This window comes from Scleropages formosus, chromosome 19 (assembly GCF_900964775.1).
Source record: "Scleropages formosus chromosome 19, fSclFor1.1, whole genome shotgun sequence".
NCBI lineage: Eukaryota > Metazoa > Chordata > Actinopteri > Osteoglossiformes > Osteoglossidae > Scleropages > Scleropages formosus.
In genome coordinates, this window is record NC_041824.1 from 20,078,671 (window position 1) to 20,102,063 (window position 23,393).

General features: G+C 40.4%; 1 protein-coding gene across 1 annotated transcript; it reads right to left on the minus strand.

Annotated features, from left to right (window-relative positions):
- Nucleotides 1-10,888: 10,888 nt before the first annotated feature.
- On the minus strand, nt 10,889-22,993 carry LOC108939155 (protein NLRC3-like). The gene is made up of 9 exons (XM_029246410.1): nt 22,939-22,993; nt 19,484-21,266; nt 17,767-17,829; nt 14,289-14,399; nt 13,645-13,818; nt 12,975-13,148; nt 12,502-12,675; nt 12,319-12,365; nt 10,889-11,505 (listed from the first exon to the last, which is right to left on the minus strand). The coding sequence occupies exons 1-9, from the start codon at nt 22,973-22,975 to the stop codon at nt 10,973-10,975; spliced, it is 3,096 nt and encodes a 1,031-aa protein (XP_029102243.1). The 5' UTR covers nt 22,976-22,993; the 3' UTR covers nt 10,889-10,972.
- Nucleotides 22,994-23,393: the final 400 nt, after the last annotated feature.

Genomic DNA, 23,393 nt, shown 5'->3' on the forward strand with positions numbered 1-23,393 from the left:
CTGTAGATATTGTGTGTTGGGAAAACCAACTTGAACAATCTGGCCTTTGTAAGTCCTTATAATAAAGTTCTGCACTCTACCAGTAAACGGCACAAAGATAACCTGAAAACATTTTTCAGCTGTTATTGCTGCACATTCCAGGGATTGGTGTCAGTTAAATGCACTTTCAAGCCAAACTGCAAAGCTGCTCATTACAATAATGGCATAATTAGTGGATCTTTTGCCTCTGAATGCAAAAAAATCAATTACAGTTATATAACATTTGCACATATAAATTGGAGCATTATACTATACAAGATCCTCTTTACCGTGTTGAATTTATCCAGGTGGTACATATCCATTCTTCTTATCTAAGATAAGAAAAGTCAATTTCCATAATTTAAAGTACTCTCCATGTAGAGGCTTCTGTTTAAGAACAGTACTCTTCATTACTATGTAAATCACAGTCCTGAGATGGATAATGACAATGTCAAGGAAGGCTTCTTTGTTGTCGAAATTCCCAGAAATGAGCCCTGCCGGGACAGACTGGACAAACTTGTTGGGAAAAACCCTTCAGAGGGATCCATTCTGTCCGTTGGGACCCTAATTAAGTCACACCTGTGCTCCCTGATAAAGGGGACAGACGGGTGGCTTTGCGAACAAAGGTAAGTCTGAACGCAAAAGATGTGTTGTTTTCTCTGACGCTGCCAGCATGGTCTTATTGTACTTCTAGAGAAGTCCGGTGATTTCATGCAATGAGAGGGATTTTGTCATTCACACTAAAACATATTATTATTATTATTATTATTATTATTATTATTATTAGTAATAGTAGTAGTAGTAGTAGTAGTATTAGAATTAGGGGGATAATTCACAAGTAAGATTTCTGAACTTTATGAAATACTTTTGATAGTATCGCATTACCCACTTTTTGAAATTTTCAGTTCCCATTTGTGGTTACTGAACTAAAAATTTAAAAACTTCCACTGGATGCAGTACAAAGTCAGTGCAAACTACTTACTTGTCTTCTGTGAAAACCAGCGATCAAAGATACTCAGTGTGTTTCTCTGTATCTGTATGTGTTGCAATTATTTAAATTGGGCAGTTACCCAAAATTCCCCCCATTATCCCCTCTTGTGTTCAAAAGAGGAGCAAGGGGCTAGATTTTAGGGGGCTCCAGCAAACCTCGCCTTTTTAACCGTGCACATTCAAGAGTAACATTTCTTCTCTGTTCAGTTCATGCAAACTTCTCTGGCTTGTGGAAACAGAAGCAAATGTCCAAATGAAAATCACACATAAAAAGGCTCATGCTGTGAGAAGGGTAAAAGTAAAAACCAAAACGTAATAAAGCTTCCACTTTATTAGTCGTATTTCTTAAGCAAATGGTCTTGAAAGTTGCAGGTTCCAATAGCTTTATGCTGCGATGTATTTTATACAATATTTTCTAAGCTCTATAAGCTACTTTGCAGTAAGGTGTCTACAAAGCAAATAACCATAGGAACAAATAAAGGAACATAATAATAATAATTACAACAACAACAACAATAATAATAATAATAAATGTCATCGGTGATAATTATTATATACTGATGTTTAATGCTTATCTAGCACTATTGTTGTTATTGTTATACAGCACTGGATTCCCTGCTTCTAGGTACCTGAATGCTGACGTGAGAGAGGATGTGAAAGATGAAAGGCCCAGGTGTAGAGGTTTTACAGTTTGGAGGAATCACCCCCCCACCCTCAACACCACACATGCACAGAGCCCCCACTGCACGCAAATTAGTTTAGGGCTGGTACGCTGGTAGGGGATTCCCCAGAACACGGGAAAACAATGCTAAATTCACCAACGGACCAGGATACTCACGGGTCAGATAAAGGAACCCCGTGCCTAAAGCCGAGCACACCGGGTGCCAGAAGTGGACTGCAGATTGTATCGTAAAGCCTTACAACCAATCACATTCCACAGCTGGTAAAGCATGGAACTGTCTTCAGAAAGCAGTTTTTTTGTGTTTCCATCCATTATTAGAAATGTGCAGTGTTCACTTGCAGACATCCAAAAATAGGAGGAAGCATATCTCATTATAGTACTTAAATCACTAGCGCAAGAACATTAAAAGTACCGTCACACTTCGACATACGTTGGTTGAGAAAAACAGTGTGGTACCACAGCGAGTCAGGCTGTCGCCTCATAGCACCCGAGTGGTGCGAAAGCATGTGGGTTAGATTCTTGCGCAGGTCTGTGTGGAGTTTGCATGTTGTCTTCATGGGATTCCTCCCATTGCCGCACTCTAAAGGCATGCGGTTCAGGTTAATTGGCGATGCTAAATTGCCCTTTGGGTGTATGTGTGGTGGGGGCGCGGTGGCGCAGTGGCGCAGTGGGTTGGACCGGATCCTGCTCTCCGGTGGGTCTGGGGTTCGAGTCCCGCTTGGGGTGCCTTGCAACGGACTGGCGTCCCATCCTGGGTGTGTCCCCTCCCCCTCCAGCCTTACGCCCTGAGTTGCCGGGTTAGGCTCCGGTTCCCCGCGACCCCGTATGGGACATCCGGTTCAGAAAGTATGTGTGTGGGGCTGTCCTGCAAGGAACTGACATCCCACTCAAACTTTACCCTGCTCAGCCTTGCACCCAATGATTCCAGGTTAGGCTCTGTATCATTGCAGCCCTCACAATGAGAAGTGGTTATTGAAAATGGATGCTTGGGAAAACTTAAGGGGAGATGCATGAAGAGGTTAGAGTTTCTTCATGTAGAATGTCCTTTCAAAGAGATCATTAAGAGCTTAGGGTCACCCAAGGTCACATAACCTTGGCATTTTGCAGTGAAGATCTGTGCAAGTACACATAACAGTATGGCCCTTCCTCTACTCCATTATTCTGCTTTTACTTAATGTGTCTCACCGTGCTCGTGTTAAAAGTTAAATTTTGCAACAGTTTTCTAAAATCTGATTTGTTTCTTTTTTTTTCTTCAAAATTGATCTTGCTAGTTTATTTTACTACATTCTATAGCTTGACTTCCCATCCTGGGTGTGTCCCCTCCAGCCTTGCACCCTGTGTTGCAGGGTTAGGCTCCGGTTTGCCACGACCCCGCTTGGGACAAGCGGTTTCAGCCAGTGTGTGTGTGTGTGTGTGTGTGTGTAGTTGACTTCATGCATAGTACTATATTTCAAGATTATCTCGTGATTACTACTTTTCATTATCAAAAAGTACTCTTCAAAATCAAAATATAACAAACGTTAATGGGAAGCACAGATTATCTTCTTACATTACTGCGATACAGTTTTTTTCATTTTAAACATTTACTGTGGTAGATATCTAGAACCGGCAAACCTTTCATCAAAAATCCATTTTTGTGTTACTTTACACTGTAATTGAAAGTTAGAGAATGCAGGCTAAAACAGAACATCCCAGGGTCTCCTGAGGTGGAGCAAATGGTATTTGCAGCAACCTAAAGAGTGCCAGCCAATCATTTGAGTCTTTGGAAATGATAAACTAGAGCCATCAAGATGAAAAATAAAGAACTTCAGTCATGTGCATAACCTCCTGCAAAGATCCTGAGCCCCACCCTTTCCCATGCAAATAATTTGGTAGACATCACCCTGGTAACCTTCCAACACAAAAAAAACAGAATTACCTGTTCCTTCATGTAATAAATAATGAAAGATTATTAGTGGGGGTGGAATTAACTTTCATTAGCATTTCAGCTCCAGTTTACGATGGGCACCATCTGACAATGTTTGCTGTTTATTCATTGCTTACCTGACACTTTTATCAAAAGCATTGCACTGAAGCCTTTAGCTCACCGTTTTACCTGAGCAATATGGGGCACCAGTTTAAAGTACCTGATATTCAGGTATCTTGAGAAATGGTACCACTGCATACTGAGGAGTGCAGCATGAATGTACAACCTTCAGGTGCCTGTCATACTACTGTCACATACCTGACACCATAGGAAGGAGGCATTGGGCATAGAATGAGGGGTAGAAAGGTGTATTTATTGCAAGTAAACTCAGGCTTTTAAAACTATGTATCATCCTTTGTGTATATAACCAACCAATATCAGCAACTGCTTGTCCCAAGCAGGATTCTGTCCCAGAAAGACAGGGTGCAAGACTGAAAGGGGAGGAGAAACACCCCGGACAGGACGTCAGTAGATCACAGGGCACCCCAAGCAGGGCTCGAACCCCAACCCCTCCACACAGCAGGCACTGAGCCAACCTACTGCATTACCACACCCCCTATATGTATGCTGTACCTCTTAAAAGTATTCAACCCCTTGGAAGTTTTGACATTTTACTGTTGCAATATGGAACCATGATGTATTTAGCCAAGATTTTTTGGCACTCATCAACAAAAAGTACTCTATAATGTCAATGTGGAAAAAAAAAATCTGGTCATTTTACTAACTTAGGTAAAAAACAGTCCGACTCGGTGTTGCTGCTGTTTCAATAAGAAAATACATGAAATAAATATAAAAAGAAATATTTATCATAATAATCATAAAACATAAACATTTCTCTCAATAAGAACACAGTGTCTCAAATAAGAGTAAACAGTACACTGTACACAATGGAGCTGAACTCACTGTGCACAGAACTCTACATACACTGGAGTACTCAAGCTGTACTCACACACAAAATACAAACTATACATGCTATATGCAAAGGAAATAATCCAGCAGCCAGTGGCATAAAAAGTTTGGCAGGCCAGCCTGATGGTGAAGCTGAGCTGTAGTCCAGGAACAACATCTGGGTTTAAGTATTGTGGTATAAACTGAATTATTTAAACTATATGCAAAGCGCAAAGTGTCCAGTATGCTAGTACTGTACTCTGCTTATAGCTGTATCTTTATTTTTAAAAACACTACTCCGTGTGACTACTCGCTGAATATGAAGAGTTCTGTTTGCTATACCCTCGCATTGCCTCACATCAGATGTCACAAAGGCTCCCACTTCATATGACAGAATATCTGGAATTTTGCTGGGTATTCGTACAGCTTCCTAGGCAATGGCTCGGTATTATAACAGTGTTATGGCCGGTAGCACCAGCGAATCCTTCATTTGCTTGAACTCAAATCATAACTTACCAGATACTTTTCTCCAAAGCAACTGATGACAGCCAGCATGATGGCACAGCGAGTAGCACTGCTGTCTCACAGTGCCTGGGTGGTGTGAGAGAAAGTGGGTTTGATCCCTGCTCAGTCTGTATGGGGTTTGCATGTTCTCCCTGTGTCTGTGTGGGTTTGCTCTGGTTTCTTCCCACAATCCAAAGACATGTTGTTCAGGTTCCCCCATAGTGTCTGAGTGACATAGAGAGTTTGTTTTACCGATGTATGGATGAGTGACCCAGTGTAAGTAGTGTATCTAGCAGTGTAAGTCACCTTGGTGAATAAGGTGTGTGGGCTAGTAACACTACATAGTGTCCAGTGTAAGTTGCTTTGGAGAAAAGCGTCTGCTAAGTGAATAAATGTGATGTTATGCTACCTACAATTATTTCCCATTTACACTGCTGGACAACTTGTACAGTACCAATTTAGTTTCAATGCCTTCTTTAAATGTAACACAGCAGGATGGGATTGAAATCTGGGACCTACAGGTCCAAATACACTGATGGTGCATTTTTATTTACAAAGGGATATCAAAAAATCTTGATCATTCCCAGGTGCAGCTGAAGTGATCCAAAGCCATCAGAACAGAACAAAAATTGGCTCAGGTTCAGTTCAGAGGAGGCTCCACTGTGGAAGCAGGGGTCAGAGTTTCCAGCCCCAGAATGATTATGACTCCAAAAGGGGTGTTTTTGCTGTACTACATGAAGAAAAGGCACAATTATGTTATTGTTCCTCCTTCTCTACTATTGGAATTCCACATCAACAGATGTTTGTCCTTGTGCTAAAAGGGGAGTTTAACGTTAATAGTCCAACTTAATATAACAATAGAAACTTTGCAACTAACATACTTGAACGCGGTTTAAACTTCTTAAGCATTTTTTCCTAAGCAATGTGCAGAGGTCTGCTACATAATATGCAAAAATATAACACACAAAATATAGTGGAACATGAATGTGAATCTAAAACATTGACATTATTTACTTATAACCCCTCACATTAGCTCACTTTCCTTTGCTGCCTGCCCTTGTTAGGGTCATGACGGTCCTGAGGCTATCTTGGAATCACACTGGGCACTAGGCTAGTTCTGCCCTAAAAAAGAACTGAAAATCTATAAAAGCAAATGTCCGTAAATGTTTAGCCAACTACTGAAATAATAATAATAATTAGAATAATAATAATAAGAATTATTATTATTATTATTATTATTATTATTATTATCATTATTGCTGCTGCTTCTAATGCATCTGATTATTGTCATGTTATGTACACTGTCATCTTATCTCACTCTTGATCTTTTTCACTAAATTAATGAATTTGTTGTCTGAATATTAAGTTTACTCATCTAAAATGGTCTATAAGAAAAAGTTGCGTATTAGAATTTGTGTAATTCAGTTTTTATAATGTATTGCAATAAAGTACTCATATGTGGGAATATGGTAAATAAAACCAGTGAATAAAAGTCACCAGTAAAACTCCAGTCCCACGGGACTAGTGCACTATCATTTGTTTCCCAGAAAAGGTAGATAAGATACACTGCTTACTGTCCAAAGAAAGCTATTCATTCAACAGATTGTTATTCATTTACATTGTGAATTTGGCAAGTGTGAGTCATGAACAGTTAACCACCAAGGTTCCAACTGCTGGCCTGTCCTCAGAGGGCAAAGTATTTCTTTGTTCCCCACACCTCCCATCCACAACATCCCCCTCCTGGAAGTCCATTCCCTCCTTCACAGCTGTGCAGGAGATGTGGGAAGTGTAAAGACAAAGGCTTGTTCTTCCAGGGTCATTAGCATTTTTGTCTAGAAAACATAGAGACATTGTATTATTAATGTTCAGACAAACTGATTGTTCATAAAATGTTGCCAGACATTTGTGTGTTTTTTGGACCACTGTAAGAATGCTTTTTATTGCTTAACAAGAAAACAGAAAGTGCAAATAGTCACGGGTACACAATACAGTTTAAAGGCAAAGAGTTAGATCATTTTGCTTGGGTGGTCAAATGTCACAATCTAAGAAGATGAAAAACGGGGTCCAGACTTTACAAAATTCAATAAAGATAATTCACAGCCTGAGCGTTCCAGTTTAGGCGCAAGGTAACTTCTGTAAATGTACTTCAAGACTTGCTTTTAACTGACAGTTTTGGAATTAGAAATTAAACATTTAAATTTTAGCAGTGTCTTGAAAAGTAGAGAAAAAGCTACATGTGGAAAGCTGTACAATGTTAAAACGTGCTGTGCAATTTAAAATTAATCTTATACAAAGTACAGTCATGAACTTTTAAGACTGGTCATCATGTGGCACTGCTGTCAAGTATTTGCTCCAGCTTCAAGTTACTATATTGTTACTTTGCAGTTGTGCATACGGAGCCTCAGCTTCATATAAATTGAAAGAACTAATCAAATAGTTTTATGCACAATATAATGAAGTAATGATAAATATTTAAAAAATTAAGATATTTATTGAGTGTGTGCCATGTAAACCAAAGGGAATTAAGATTATTATTCAGCTAGAACATCAACATTGTTAGTCATAAGCTCTTATTACTGCAAAGAGGAGAAGTTATCAGTTGACACTGTGGTTTTGTTCCAGCTCAGAGTGGAAAGAATGTTGGTTGTGTACCAATCAGTAAAATTGCTAATAATATTACTTCTGCAAACGTAAACTCACTGTACAACATCCTGTATATAAAAGTAGTTCCCATTTTATTCACAACCAGCATTTGGCTGGGTAAAATTTGTCTTATGTGCATCCCTTTGCATTTGAGTTGCCAAGCTGACATCTAAAGTTGTCAGAGATGTTACAAATCACTGTCACCGAAAGAGAACGTGGTTAAGGTTTTGATGGCGTTTTGTATGATGTGGGTAACTAAAAACAAGAGTTATATAAAAAAAAAAAAAGAACAGGATAAAGCCAATTTCTCCAAGCCTTGTCTCCAAATTAGGTCTGGCTCTGGATAAAACGTGTGCGGTATTGTATGGTGTATCGGTGCCATTTATCTCTTGTACAAGCACTATTTCATAATCCTGATTTAAGACATATAGGCCTATATTCAGTCCTCTGCACTTTGACATATAAACAGTCTCACAGCACTGCTATGAGAACAGTGTTTCACAACCCTGATGCACAGCTGGTGTTAGTGACTGAGAAGCAGTCTCTTACAGCCCTAATGGGACAAGTCTTTTCCAGGCCTAATGGAAGAAGAATCTTTCTTTTGCCTTTCGTAAGAGGCTGCATCTAGAAACAGCATCTCTCACATATAACATGCATGGCTTCTGTTCGGTTCTTGTCTGTAGCATAGCAGTAGTATTATAACAGAAGTATCTACTTAAATCAGCACAAGACTTATTTGTGGCAGCAGATTTCTAACCAAGATCCCATCCAAAAAGTCAGGTCCTGCATACCATTTCAAAATATAAGTTATGTTCTCAGCCAGTGCATATTTAATTCCTTTCCTTCTCTCAAAGTTGTAGTTCATAAATTGTGGTTTGATACAAATTTCTCAGCATTCACGCTGAGAGGGAGGGAAATCAACGCCTACCCAGAATATTAATTATAATACCAGATATTAAAAACATAAGGAAATGTAAGGATATTTTTAAACATCTCTTTGTTTCTGTTCTTCTTTTACATTTTGTTGTTTGGTTGCTTCTACTTTAACTCTGCTTTCGAAACACTTCATGAGAGACAACTATTGGTCTTTTATACTTAAAAAGATTATTTAATCAGTCAGCATTTTATAATGAATCACTGAAGGTTTCTCAGATTGTCAGTCATTTGTCAGTCAGTATTGTTTGCAGATGGTAAAGAAAAACAAATTCTTTTGCATAAGATTTGAACAGAGTCCAAGGATGATACCGCTTTCATTTTTTATTGTTTTTTGCGACCCCAAGTGGTGAACTGCGGCTATAACAACATCACAAGCTTTGTCATTTTTAAAACTCAAACTTAGAAAGAAAGCATTCCTCGTTTAATGAAGTCCCATTTAACAAAAAAATCGTTCTAACGCCTTTTACAAAATATGCCCTTTTTCATTTAAGCAGCTAATAACCACCCTTACGCAACATACTCACCTTCAGTAGCTCCAGTAGCCATTCCTTTGGTTACTGCCTCCTTTTCACACACATACAGTAAATAAGGGTCAATGTCCAAGCCACAGATCCCACACCCCCAGTACAACAGAAACATAAGTAGCAAGAAGTGGCCCTGCAATCTTATACTCATTCTGGGCAGTACAGTGGCACAGTGAGTAGTGCTGCTGTCTCATAGCACCTGCGTAGTACAAAAGGATGTGGGTTTGAACCCCACTCAGTCTGTGTGGAGTTTGCATGTTCTCCCCATGTCTGCATGGGTTTCCACCCCCTGTCTGAAGACATGCTGATCAGGTTCACCCATTGTGTGTGAGTGACAGAGAGAGTGTGTGATGTATGGATGAGTGATTTGTTGTAAGTAGTGTCTCTAGCAGTGTAAGTCCCCTTAGTGAATAAGGTGTGTGGGTTGGTAATGCTACATAGAGTCCATTGGAAGTTACTTTAGCAGAAAGCATCTGTTCAATTAATGCAATCGGAACATGCTTGGGCACATGAGTGTTGGCCCTCAGGCTGACAGCCTCATGTAAACTGATTTTGCAAAATCCCATGACCTCTAGTGTCTTTGTGAGGTGAAGAAGTGGCCCACTGATCCACAGTCTGAACAAAGTCTGCGCTCGTCCTTCATAATCTGAAACTTCTCAACTGGCTGGAGTCTCCTCTCAAGTACTAGGTGGTAGATCTTTCTGGAAGGCTGAGAAGAGTGGTGCCCCACTAAGGGTTCATTTTATCTAGAGTTTGCTCCTTATACATTCAGACAGGTTAGGCTCCGGCTCGCCACGACCCCGCTCGGGACAAGCGGTTGCAGGCATACAGTATGTGTACATATGTACAGAAGAAAGGATAACATTGTACAAACTAACTGTACTGTGACACACATTTCGGTTGTATGTGTGCATTTAAATTCTATTTATTCAATTCAGTTTATCTATTACGTGAGAAGGAAGTTTAAGAGTTGATATTTACTTTCACTTTTATCTTAGGTGCAGTGGAGGGCAAACAATACTGCTGAGTTCCAATTATAAGCTCTTTTTATAACTATAACATAAACTAAGGCTGATTTGCTTATGGAGATATCACATTCTCTCAGAGCTGGTCTTGTACTCTAACATTAGTTATAACTTCTTATTTTTTAAATACTCCCCTTTAAAACAAATATAAAGCTATTTCCTTGGAACACACAGAACAGCTTAGCCTTTATGCCTTAACTAAACTAAGAATAACTAGAAGAGGGCACCTTTATTTTTAATCCCTTTTGTAGTCATTTCAAAAGCTATCACAAACAATACAAAAAATGAGCAGCAATGTATTTTACAAAAATAAATTGCAATAAAATGTACAATGGATATAGCACATTCATGTGGGGCTACACTGCATGGACTGGCATCCTGCCCAGGGTGTACCCCCTCAGCCTTGTGCCTAATTCCTCCAGTATAGGCTCTGCTTCACCGCAAAAGTAGAAATTAGAATTTACCCAAAAAAAAAGTGCATTAGAGTTTTTTTATTTAAATGAGCATTTTTCTTAGTATCAACTGTCACTTAAATTACATGCATAAGCATTCATATTACATTCATACATGTGTAGAAAACGGGTAATGTGCAGGAATATATTATTTTTATCTTAGGACAGCAGTGCAACAGTCACTCTTGGCAAACTGATACAAACCAAAGGACCAAAGGACATGAACGGGAGCCAAGAACTGGTTTGCGACTCTAGGCAACAAACAACAACATCATCACGACCTGTTTATTATACCCATATTGGCAAGTCTGAGCATCCGGTGGAAACTAAGAGTGTATGTATTGTTATCCCAGGTCACACAGGGTCACCGAGGATTCGAAATTATAAAAGCGAAACCCAGGATAGAGGGGCTCAGTGAAAGTAGAGGTGAACCTGTAGAGGAGGGTCAGTTCACCAGAGGAGACACTGTAGAAGGACAGAGTGCCGGCCGCCCAGTCCAGATACACTCCAACTTTGTGGGAGAGGGGTACACGTATGTCGGTCTCTTTGTTTTTGTGTCTGGCAGAGTATCTCTTACTTGTACAGAGTAGACCCCAGGACTTTTCATTGAGTCCAAGCTCGCAGTCATCACTGTATCCTTTCCTCCCGATTCCTTTATAAGTCACTCCGATAACGGCTCCGTTTCCACTCCATTGAACTTCCCAGTAGGAGTGACCTGACAGACTCTCTGTGCACAGAATCTGGGGCCAGTACTCAAATCTACCTGGATGATCAGGATACAGCTGCTTTTCCCTCAGACATGTCACCTTCCTGTTCCCCCGAGACAGAAGCAGGTGTCTGTCTGCTGTGTTGGGGTCCAGTGTGAGCTGGCAAAAGTCTGCAGGCAGAACATATCACATATAAATGACACTTACCATCATCATCATGGCCTTAACATCAGTTTACAGCAGCACTGTTGAAGTACACGGAATAAAATCAATGAGCACAGCGACTAACGAAAAAGTAATTGTAGTGTCACCTAGAAGAAACACAAAACTTTAAAAAATAAGAGTAAAAATTCGAAACACCACTTTGTTTTACAAACACAAACTCTTATTCATCATTTGATATTTGTCCACATAAGCATATATGGGTAGCTTGTAGTGTAGTGATTCGAGATGCTGCCTTTGGATCCAAAGGATACAAGTTTGAATCCCTCCTCTTGCTGTAGTACCCTCAAACAAGGTAATTATCATAAATTCACCAGCACTTTAAATGGGTAAATAATTGTAAGTAGTTTTGGAGAAAAGGATCAGCTAAGTTAATAAATATGCTGTAAAGTTAAAACTGACACATGATGACCACTCATTGCTTTCTTGGTAAGGAAGCATACGGACATGGTTTAAAATTGTCTTCATCCCACACATGACCTTCGACTGCAGACATGGGGATATCATGCACCCTGAGCCTGATTTTAACCTATGCCTGAACGCGTAGCCCTGGTGCTGTGAAGCCTCTGTGTTACCTGCTGTGTCACTGTGATCACTGGTCATTTATAACACATACAGATTCAAAATATTATCTCGTTGATAGAAACGCGCATATAGTCAGATATGCAGGCCGGATTATGTTACATACACAAAAAGACGCACACACCAGTTTGAATAAATGATACCTAACGAGTGCAGATCTTCAGTACGAAGATACTTACATTTTAAGACTCCTGGTCTGATCCTGCACTCTCCGCTGTGGTCCACACTGTAGGAGAAAAGGAAAGTAAAATTGTTCTCACACTGACCTGTAATCTTTTTGCCATCTGGTACATATTCTCCACACGTACATTGAGACACGTATAGTAATCAGAGTCGATGACACAAGCACACTGTGTACTAACATTAGTTTCTCCAGTTTAAAGCTGGGATCATTCATTTGACCAGAGAGAAGCATCACTCCTGAGTCGCCTGGGTGGTTGTAGCTGAGGTCCAGTTCTTTCAGGTGTGAGGGGTTGGAACACAGACCTGAGGCCAGATAAGTGCATCCTTTCCCCGTCACTCTGCACAGCGATAACCTGTATAGAGATATATGACTAAAACAGTGCTTTACCAACATTTAAATGTTTTAATTTATATGCAAAAGTAACAGAATTTTTGATATTTTATACATTGGTGACAACTTATTTCAAAGCAAAAGTATATATATTTCATAGCAATGGTAGTAGCTATTAGCAACAGTAGCAACATCAAGTGAAAATCTGTGATTGATGCGTAAATGAAAATAAGCTGCGAACAAACCTAGAAAGTATATATAAATAAAGACGGGATTGTTGGAGTGATGGAGTGAACAGTGTACTTTCCCAGTACTACTGACCTAAGTGTCTCCAGTTTACAGTGTGGATTCTTTAGTCCAGTAGAGAGCAGTTTCACTCCTGAATCCTGCAGATCATTGTCATCCAGGTCCAAAACCCTTATGTGCGAGGAGCCTGAACTAAGAGCTGAAGCCAAAGGTTTGCAGCATTCCTCTGTAAGTTTACATCGGTTAAGCCTAGGAAGAGCAACAAATAAAATGGATCCATGCCACAACAGATCATATATCAGTAATTCCTGTATCACAAGAAAAACTTGTTATAAAAAATCTTACAGCAGTTGTATAGCACTTTTAAGAATAAATTATTTATATTTACAGTTGTAAATTGTTGTCAGATACCACTGGCAGTTTGGCAGTGGAAGGGATTTTAAGTAGCCTGGGGAGTTTGAGGTGGTTCTCACATGGGAATCATAAAAATGAGCTGTTGGACTTTTTGAGAGATTCCTCTCTCTACCTGAAGCTGAACACGTCTTATTTTTTTGTTAACTCATCTGTGATTACCTCACGGAGAGTGTTTATGTGAGCTATGAGAAGGCCATGAGCACATCCACAGTCTATTGGGTGTGTGAAAGCGGAGAAGCACAACACATCGGGGGAATTGGGGGAAATATTTTATAAGAGGTGCACATAACCCTGACCTCAGTTTACAGTGTGGATTCCCAGTATTACTGACCTCAGTATCTCCAGTTTACAGTCTGGATTCCTCAGTCCGGTAGAGAGCAGTTTCACTCCTGAATCTTGCAGATCATTGTCACTCAGGTCCAGCTCTCTCAGTTGTGAAGAGTTTGAGCTGAGAGCTGAAGCCACATCTTCACAGCATTTGTCGGTGAAGTGACATCGGTTCAGCCTTAACGAGGGAGATTGCCAAGCACCAATTTAGTCTTCCAGAGTAAAGTTTTGTTAGCGTTAGTTAAAGTTTACTTAACAATAAATACAAAATTGTGTAAAGATGCTCTATGTAATGTAAATGTAAAGTACAATACATTTAGTTCTCATATGAAGGGTTCCTACACAAAAAACCATTACAACAATTTGAGAAAATATATATCCCTTTTCATAGTACGGCCTTATTAATCAGTGCAATGACACTTTCGTCTCCTATGCAAACAGTGACGGATTTTTGTGGATTACAGAGCTAGACAGGCTGATCACAAACAAACATCGAGGAACTATGTGAAGAATGGGTGTATTAGGGTACAAATTTGCAGACATTGTGATATGGTAGTAAAGTATACATAGTAGAAAAGTATGCACATTTTCTAAAAACATTACAGCTTTACAGTTAAATTACAATATGTACTCTGGGGTATTACTGACCTCAGTGTCTCCAGTTTACAGTGTGGATTCCTCAGTCCAGCAGAGAGCAGTTGCACCCCTGAATCCTGCAGATCATTGTCACTCAGGTAAAGCTCTCTAAGGTTTGAGGAGCTATAGCTGAGTACTGTGGCCAAAGCTTCACAAGATTTGTCTTTCAGCTGACAGCGGTTCAGCCTTAGACAAAAAAACACATTTACATTATTATTTTCTCCCTCATTAGTCAGAATGACAACAGTAAGATCTTGCCCTCACATGAGACCTGGTATTTCCTACCTTCTTACTGGTTACCCCTCGACATGTCCCACACTACTTGGTTTCCTTTCTATAACCCTTCCTTCCCCTTCTTCTCAGCCTTCTTTTGTAACTCTCCTTACTCTGCTGTCCTTCCCTTAGAGTTTATTTTATTCTACCTCTCTCAGTCCCCTAATGTCTTTGTCCAGTTCAACCAGAAGTCCTTCCATTCCTCTCTAGTGTACTCTTGACACAAACTGTTACGTAGCTGTTAACCATGTCACAGCTGTCAACCACAACCACAGGTAAATTCTACTCTCTGTTCTTCAAGTGCAGAATTAATGACATCTTGACACCATGGAGCTTTCCAACTACCTCAGCAGCTTCCACCAGGGAAATGGACTCTGATACCCCAGAAGCCTCCGGCCCTGACTCATGTAAGACAGGCATATCTCTCAGGTTTAGGAGTTCTTCAAAGTGCTTCTTCCACCTCTCAACAATATACTCATTTGAGATCAGAGTTTCTCCACCTTTGCTGAGCACAGCTTGGGAGAAGGTCCTCCGACCCTTCCTGAGTCGCCAGATGATTCTCCAGAACCTCTTTGAGGCCGACCCAAAGTCATTTTACATGGCATTTCCTAAACTCCTCCCATACTCTGGATTTCGTTTATGCAACTGCAGCCACTGCCGCCTTTTTGCCTGCCGGTACCTATCTGCTGAGTCAGGAGTCCCCAGAGCTAACCAGGCCCTAATGGCCTCCTTCTTCAGCTTGCCGGCTTCCCTCACCACCGGTGTCCACCAGCAGGTTCTTGGGTTGTCACTGTGACTGGCACAAACAAGCTTTTGGCCACAGCTGCTCCTGGCTGCTTTCACAGTGGAGGTTTTGAACAGGGTCCATTCAGACTCCATGTCTCCGACCTCCTTCGGGACATGGGAGAAGTTCTCACGGAGTTGGAAGTTGAAATAATTCCAGACAGGATCCTCTGATAGTCGTTCCCAGCACGCTCTCACTATGCGCTTGGGTCTACTGGCTCTGTCTGTCAGTTTTCACTGCCATCTGATCCAGCTGACCATCAGATGGTGATCAGTTGACAGTTCAGCACTTGTTTTCACCCAAGTGTCCAGAACATGTGGCCTCAAGTCAGATGAAACAACTACAAAGTCAGTCATTGACCTTTGTCCCAAGGAGCTCTGGTACCAAGTACACTTATGGGCACCTTGTGTTCGAACATGGTGTTTGTTATGGACAAACCATGGCTAGCACAAAAGTCCAATAACATTTCACAATTCAGGTTTAGATCGGGCAAGCTGTTCTTCCCAATCACTCCACTCCAGATTTCCCAATCATTGCCAACATGAGTGTTGAAGTCCCCCAGCAGGACATTTACATTTAGTCATTTAGCAGATGCTTTTCTCCAAAGTGACGTACATCTCAGTAAAAACACAAATTTGTGCATTACATTAGGAAAAAGACACATAGCTGCAGACATGTGATTCTTCAGTAAACCTAGTTTGTTACTTTCTGACTAAGAGAGGAGAGTAGAATCTGGTGGTTGACAGTGTCAAATGCTGCAGACAGAACGAAGAGGATGAGGACCAAGGAGAGGGATGCAGCTTTAGCCGACTGGAGCGCATCAGATACCGCCAGAAGTGCCGTCTCAGTGGAGTGACCAACTTTGAAACCAGACCGATATCCATCAAGGAGATGGTGCCAGGTGAGGAAATCAGATAGTTGATCACAGGCCGCCCACTCTAGAATTTTAGACAGAAAGGAGAGGAGGGAGACTGGTCTGTAGTTTTGGACCGAATTGGCATCCAGGGAGGGTTTCTTTAACAGATGTGATATGAGAGTAGTTTTGAAGGCAACTGGGAAACAGCCAGAGGAGAGGGAGGAGTTGATGATCTTAGAGATGATGGTGGAAAGTTGCAGGGAAATGTTCTGTAGGAGGACTATTGAGTCTGTGGGTGGGGCCTTGTCCAGAACCCCACCCACTCTCCCCAAGAAGCTTGAATTCTCTGAACTGCTGTTTGGTGCATAGGCATACAAAACAGTTTTCCTCTCTGCGAGTTTAAGTCACATTAAGGTGACCCTCTCGTCCATCAGGACAAACTCCAACTGATACTTGTGAGTATCCCCACACCTGCCCGGCACCTCTCACCCCGTGCAATTCCTGAGTAGGAGAGAGACCGCCCCCTATGGAGGAGTTTGGTTCCAGAGCCAACACTGTGAGTGGAGGTGAGCCCAACTATATCCAGTTGGTATCTCTCAACCTCCTGCACCAGTTCTGGCTCCTTCCCGCCCAGTGAGGTTACATTCCCCATGCTAAGAGCCAGTTTCTGCCGCGAGAGGCCTTGATACCACATGCCACCCTGCCCCCTCCTGCTGCCTGAAAGGCATTGCATCCGATTCCCATGTAGGACCTTGCAGGTGGTGGGCCCACATGGCCCCCCCATATTGCCTTTTGGGGCTGAGCCCGGCCAGGTTACGTGGGCTGCCCAGCCACCAGGTGCTCGCCTAGGAACACTATCCCCAGGCCTGGCTCCAGGGGTAGGTCCCGGTGACCCTATTCCAGGCAGGGTAAACATTGTCTTGTCTACTTTTTTCACGGGGGTTTTTGGATCGTGGTAATCTGGATCTTCACTCCAAACCTGTTTGCCTTCGGAGACCCTACCAGGACCATACTTCTCCCGACGATATAGCTCTGGAGATCCCTAGATCATGAAAGCCATTCTACCACAACAAGGCACAATGGCACAGAGAGTGGCACTGCTGTCTCACAGCACCTGGGTGATTCAAGCGGCCTGCCCAATTTATGTGGAGTTTGCATATTCTCTGTGGGTTTCCTCCCACAGTCTGAAGACATGCTGTTCAGGTCCCCCATAGTGTGTGAGTCTCAAAGTGAGAGATTTTTGCACTGATGTATGGATGAGTGACTGATTGTAAGTAGTGTATCTAGCAGTGTAAGTCACCTTGGTGAATAAGGGGTGGGGGGTGATACTATTGCATAGTAGCTGTTGGAAGTCACTTTGGAGAAAAGTATCTGCTAAATAAATGTAATTTAAGGCCCTGATCCAGGAAGAGTAATTAAGTTCCAGCTACATTAATATTAAAATGATAACATAAAATACTACTGACCTCAGTATCTCCAGCTGACAGTGTGGATTTCCCAGTGCTGCAGAGAGCATGTTCACTCCTGAATCTTGCAGGTCATTGTGACTCAGGTCCAGCTCTCTCAGGTGTGAGAACTTTGAGCTAAGAACTGAGGCCAGAGCACTGCAGCATCTCTCAGTGAGTTCACACTGGTCTATCCTGAATAAGGCAAGTACTAAATGTTAAACCATAATAATTTTGTGTAGTCCGTATATGATCAAGGTGTTAAATTCTCATCGTTACTACATCCTTTAACAGAAAAGTATACAGAAGAGAACAGGTGATATTGCTAACAATGATCACATACTGCACAACAGTTTTTTTTTACATTGTTTTTCAAGTAAAATTATTCACTAAAAAATACACCTCTTTTGTCATATGATTGAACAAGTTAATCCTGCTTAGAAAGAGGTTTTTTTTTTATCATTAAGATCATAAAAAAATAATGGTGATAAATGTTCCATATATTCTACACAATGTGCTTCACTTTAAGTGTTCAAAGCTTTTAGCTGGAATAAACAACATCAAGAAAAACAGTAGTATCACAATGACTATTATTATTGCTGTTATTATGGTGCTTTATAATTATTACATTAAAATATGTAATACAACCTAAACCAACACTAAAGTCCCCAGTAGCCCTTGAAGGTGTATGTTTCCCAGTACTACTAACCTCAGTGTCTCTAGTTTACAGTATGAATTATTAAGTCCTGTAGAGAGCAGCTCCACTCCTGAATCCTGGAGGTTGTTGACACCCAGGTTCAGCACTCTCAGGTTTGAAATGTTAGAGCTCAGAGCTGACACTAATGGTTCACAGCATTTCTCTGTGAGTTCACATTGATTCAGGCTGGAAAACAAAACATCTGAAATGTACACTTGCCTTGATGCTCTGGTGCTAACATTGACAGCTATTGTGTTTAACGCAAGCGGTGAAGGCTTCATCAGATGTGGTTAAAAACAATGAAGGTGCAAAAGAAAATCAGGATTCTGTTATATTACATAATAAAACTGAATGTGGGTGACAAAGTTACTGTTCACTTATTCTGACATGGCAGAGTTGGTGCTAATTGTCTTTGAGAAATCTATAAAATGTAAGGAATCTTAAACAAGAAAATTTCAGAGAGCCACATGCCGTAAAACTCAGCTGTCATTGCTACCATAGACATATTTTAAAAATCTGGAGTCATAAGTTGGTAGTGCCAAGAATTTATTATTATTATTATTATTATTATTATTATTAGTAATAGTAGTAGTAGTAGTAGTATTATTGCCTTTGTTGTTGTTGTTGTTCATTAACAATGTCCACTGTCTTCCTCCATCGTCTATTAAAAAATAAATATACACACATACACACACACTGTCCGAAACCACTTGTTCCGAGCGGGGTTGTGGTGAGCCAGAGCCTAACCCAGCAACACAGGGTGCAAGGCTGGAGGGGGAGGGGACACACTCTGGACGGGACGCCAGTCCGTCACAAGGCTCCCCAAGCGGGACTCGAGCCCCAGACCCACCAGAGAGCAGGACCTGGCCAAACCTGCTGAACCACCACACCCCACTCTTAAAAAATAAATAAATAAATAAATAAATAAATATTGAATTTACTGAGAATATAAATATGTGCAAAAACAGAACTTCTTGGTCTGGGAAAAATTCAAGTGGACTGAGAATTATCTCTCTGCCATCTCATGCAACTGATACTTTTCCATTATTCTGACCTTAGATTCATGATTTTTTTTCTGAGTATTTATTAAATGTTGCCTTGAAATTGAAGATTTTATTTAATTTTCCACAAAATAAAAATAAGAGGACTCACAGTGCTGTTCTCGATGCTTTGACCACTGGTAGCAACCTCATAAGACCTTCATCTGATTTGACATATTTCTTCAGGTCAAATACTTCTAGCTCCTTATCTGACATCAACAGAACAAAGGCCAGAGCAGACCACTGTGCAGGTGAGAAGTTTCCTGCATGAGACCTTTCAGAGTTCAGATAACTTTGGACTTCCTGCACTAGAGAATTGTCATTCAGTTCATTGAGACAGTGGAACAAATTGATGGTCCTCTCTGGAGAGGGATTTTTCTTAATCTTCTTCTTGATGTATTGGACTGTCTTTTCAACATGGAGCATGTTGTCTCCTTTCTGCATCAAAATTCCTTGTAACAGAGTCTGATTGGAATCTATTGAAAGGCCAAGAAGGAAACGAAGGTAGAGGTCCAAATGTCCATTGCTGTTCTTCAAGGCCCGATCTACAGCACTCTTCAAGAAGCTTGACAAATTCTCAAAATGTAGTGGGATGTATTTAATGAGTTTGGATTTTTTGTTTCTGTATGCCAATATTGTGTACAAGGCAGCAAGATATTCCTGGACGGTCAAATGCACAAAGCAGTAAACTTTACCCTGATACAACCCCCACTCCTCCTTAAAGACTTCTGTACACACCCCAGAGTACACAGAAGCTTCACTGATGTCAATGCCACACTCTTTCAGGTCTTCCTGGTAAAATATGAGATTGCCCTTCTCTAGGCTGCTGTAAGCCAGCTTCCCCAGTTTCAGTAAAAATTCTTTTTCAGTTTCTAAAGATTTAGGAGTCACATTGCTTTGTTTTCTTAGATATTTTTGGCCTTTCACATTTAACTGAAATATTAGGAAGTGTGTGTACATTTGTGTCAGAGTATTTGGCATTTCCTCACCTTCATGTTCAGTAAATAATGTCTCAAGAACTGTGGCTGAAATCCAACAGAAGACTGGAATGTGACACATTATGAAGAGGCTTCTGGATGACCTCACATGTGTGATTGTCTTGTAGGCCAGTTCCTGATGATTACTGAACCTTTTCCTGAAGTACATGTCTTTCTGAGTGTCATTGAAGCCTCGTATCTCAGTTAGCTGGTGGACACAGTCAGGAGGGATCTGACTGGCAGCTGCCGGCCTCGAGGTTATCCAGATGAGAGCAGAAGGAAGCAAATTCCCCTTAATGAGGTTGGTCAATAACACATCCAATGAAGAAGTCTTTGTTGCATCAGACCAGCTTTCATTGTTCTGGAAATCTAAAGGAAGGCGACTCTCATCCAGGCCATCCAAGATTAATAAGATTTTGTATCTATCAAGTTCAGTGGATGCAAGTTCTTTGAATTCTGGGTGGAAGCAATAAAGCAGTTCAGTCAGACTTAATGGTTTATCCTTTATCAGATTTAGGTCCCGGAAAGGAAGTGCAAATATGAATTGAATATTTTGATTTGTTGCTCCTTCTGCCCAGTCCAGAATAAATTTCTGCACGGAGACTGTTTTTCCAATACCTGCCACCCCTTTAGTGAGCACAGTTCTGGGTTGTTTCCCTTGTCTGGATAATGGTTTAAAAATATCACTGCAGTTAATTGTAACTTCTTGGTTTGCTAGTTTCCTGGATGTGGACTCAATCTGTCTGACTTCATGCTCATCATTGATCCCTCCAGTTCCACCTTCAGTTATGTAGAGATCTGTAAAAATGTCATTGAGCAGTGCTGGACTTCCTTGTCTGGCCATCCCTTCATACAAAAATTGAAACTTCTGTTTCAAACTGAATTTGAATTTACGCTGACATGCTTTTGGGAGTACATCTGAAAAAAGAAATCAGAAGAAGAGTTTAAACACAAGAATAATCACTAAGCTCAACTATTTTTACAAAATGATGCACAGTGTGTTCCTTTTTTGGAACTGTTGTCTCATTACTTGCCAGACATGAAAATTGTCCAATCAGAAATTTGTGTTGAATGGTAATAAAGAAATCATGTGTCAGTCTCCAGTGACTGCCATGGACAGATTCTACCCTAGAGAAACTGAACCAGTCCTGACCCAGCAGTATTTCCAAAAACTGGAAATATTTTATTGTGGACCTGCTAGAGGTACACATTTGAAAAAAGTGTATTATGATGACCCGCGTTACTGTTTTAGGCAGGAAACCTGTCTAATGTAAATAGTTGCATTGTGGGGAATAATGTGAAATGTGGGTGTGCAACCACTGGGGGCACTTCTGAAGAAAATGATGGGGTGACTGTGTCTACGAGTGTGTTGGGAGAGAGCCTGGGGCTGCTAAGTAGGATTGGAAGGGTGGTTGTAGGCGCAGGTCCTGGAGGAAACGGGGTCCTCGGATAGAGAGTATTATTTCCCTGATGTCGGTATTAATAAATCGTTCCCGATGAATATTGCCTCTGTGTCCTTCTTCACCCCATCCAAACCCATGGCGTTGCGTGCCACAGTATTAAAAAAGGAGATAATATAATATGTAAAAAAAACAAAGTTCATTCCTTCACTATGTTTTGGGCACATCATGGCATCGTTTTTGAATTACCGCAATTCTTTTTCTTATGCTATATATTTGGTTGTACTGATAGCATTTCTGTTCTACTTTTAATGTTGCTGTGACCCAGTGTTGCTGTTGTTGGTAATAAATTAAACAAATATATAAGAACCTGTTACTGAAGTTTCTATGTTTTTTTTAGATATCGACAAACATTTCCTAGATAAAGACGTGCAATGTTCTTCTACTGGCAGTTACTGCAGGATATATACTGTGGTCACTACTGAGAGACTGGACGGATAAAGTTTACTTTAGACTGAGTAAACAGCAATATGTGTAATTTAAAAGAAGCTCTTGTGCTACAAAATTCTAAGATTTAAAATTTGGGGAGAGCAGGAGTGGGCTTATGTAAGATCTTGTAATGAGGCAACTCAAATCACTAAATAAATAAATTCCTTGGTCACATGTAAAGAAGCAATCTGAACGTTAATAAAGGATAGAGCTTTACTTCCTGTAATAAACAGTTTTAAAACTGTTTTTATATATTTTTTTACATTTGTCAAGACTTCCGAGAATAAAAATTATTCCATGTGACAGCTGCTGGCTACCACAGAAATTCCAATGAGACAGTCTTGTGGGAACTGAGTATTACGTCACATTTTAGTTTTATTGGCCTACATGACTAATAATGAAATTTACGAAGTCTAGAATTTCCCAAATTATATAGCAGTAAATTAATACTGTTGAGTTTCTGGAAGTGCACATATTTTATTGAAAGGCATGGTATGCACTCAGAATGTATACATACTGTAGATATACACATTTATTTCACTGTAATGATTCTTTCAGCCATAAATGTCATTTTCTAACACATTTAATTTAATATGTATGCTTGATGTTAGCATTTTGTTTAACGCTTTGCATCAGACACAAATAACAAATGTTCCATCCGTGTGAAAAACCATTGACCCAGAATCAACCAACAAACTTACTGTTCTCTAGCTTCTCAGCAAGATCTTTTTGATTCATGGCCTTCAAAACATACAATGCAATCTTCAGAGCTCCCTCTTTGCCGAAGCTGTTCATTAAATGATCATCACTGTCTTCAGCATTGTCATCTTCGTACTCAGAGCATGCAGGATAATCTGGATTCAGATACTTCTTCAGACTTTCCAGCTCGGTGTTTAGAAAGCGCATGGCATTGTCCTTAAATGACTAAAAGAGAGAAATACAGACAATAATGTTTATAATGCTGGAATAAATAAGAATTGAAATATAAAAACATATCAGAATGATTCATCATAATTTTATTTTTCTGAATTATGCATAAAATCTAAAAGATGAAACAAAGAAAAAAATAAAGCACAAAATTTCAAGTACCAAAAAGAGAAAACAATGCTGTAGAAGAACAGTAAGATTTTTGCTCTAACATCAGCTCACATATGAA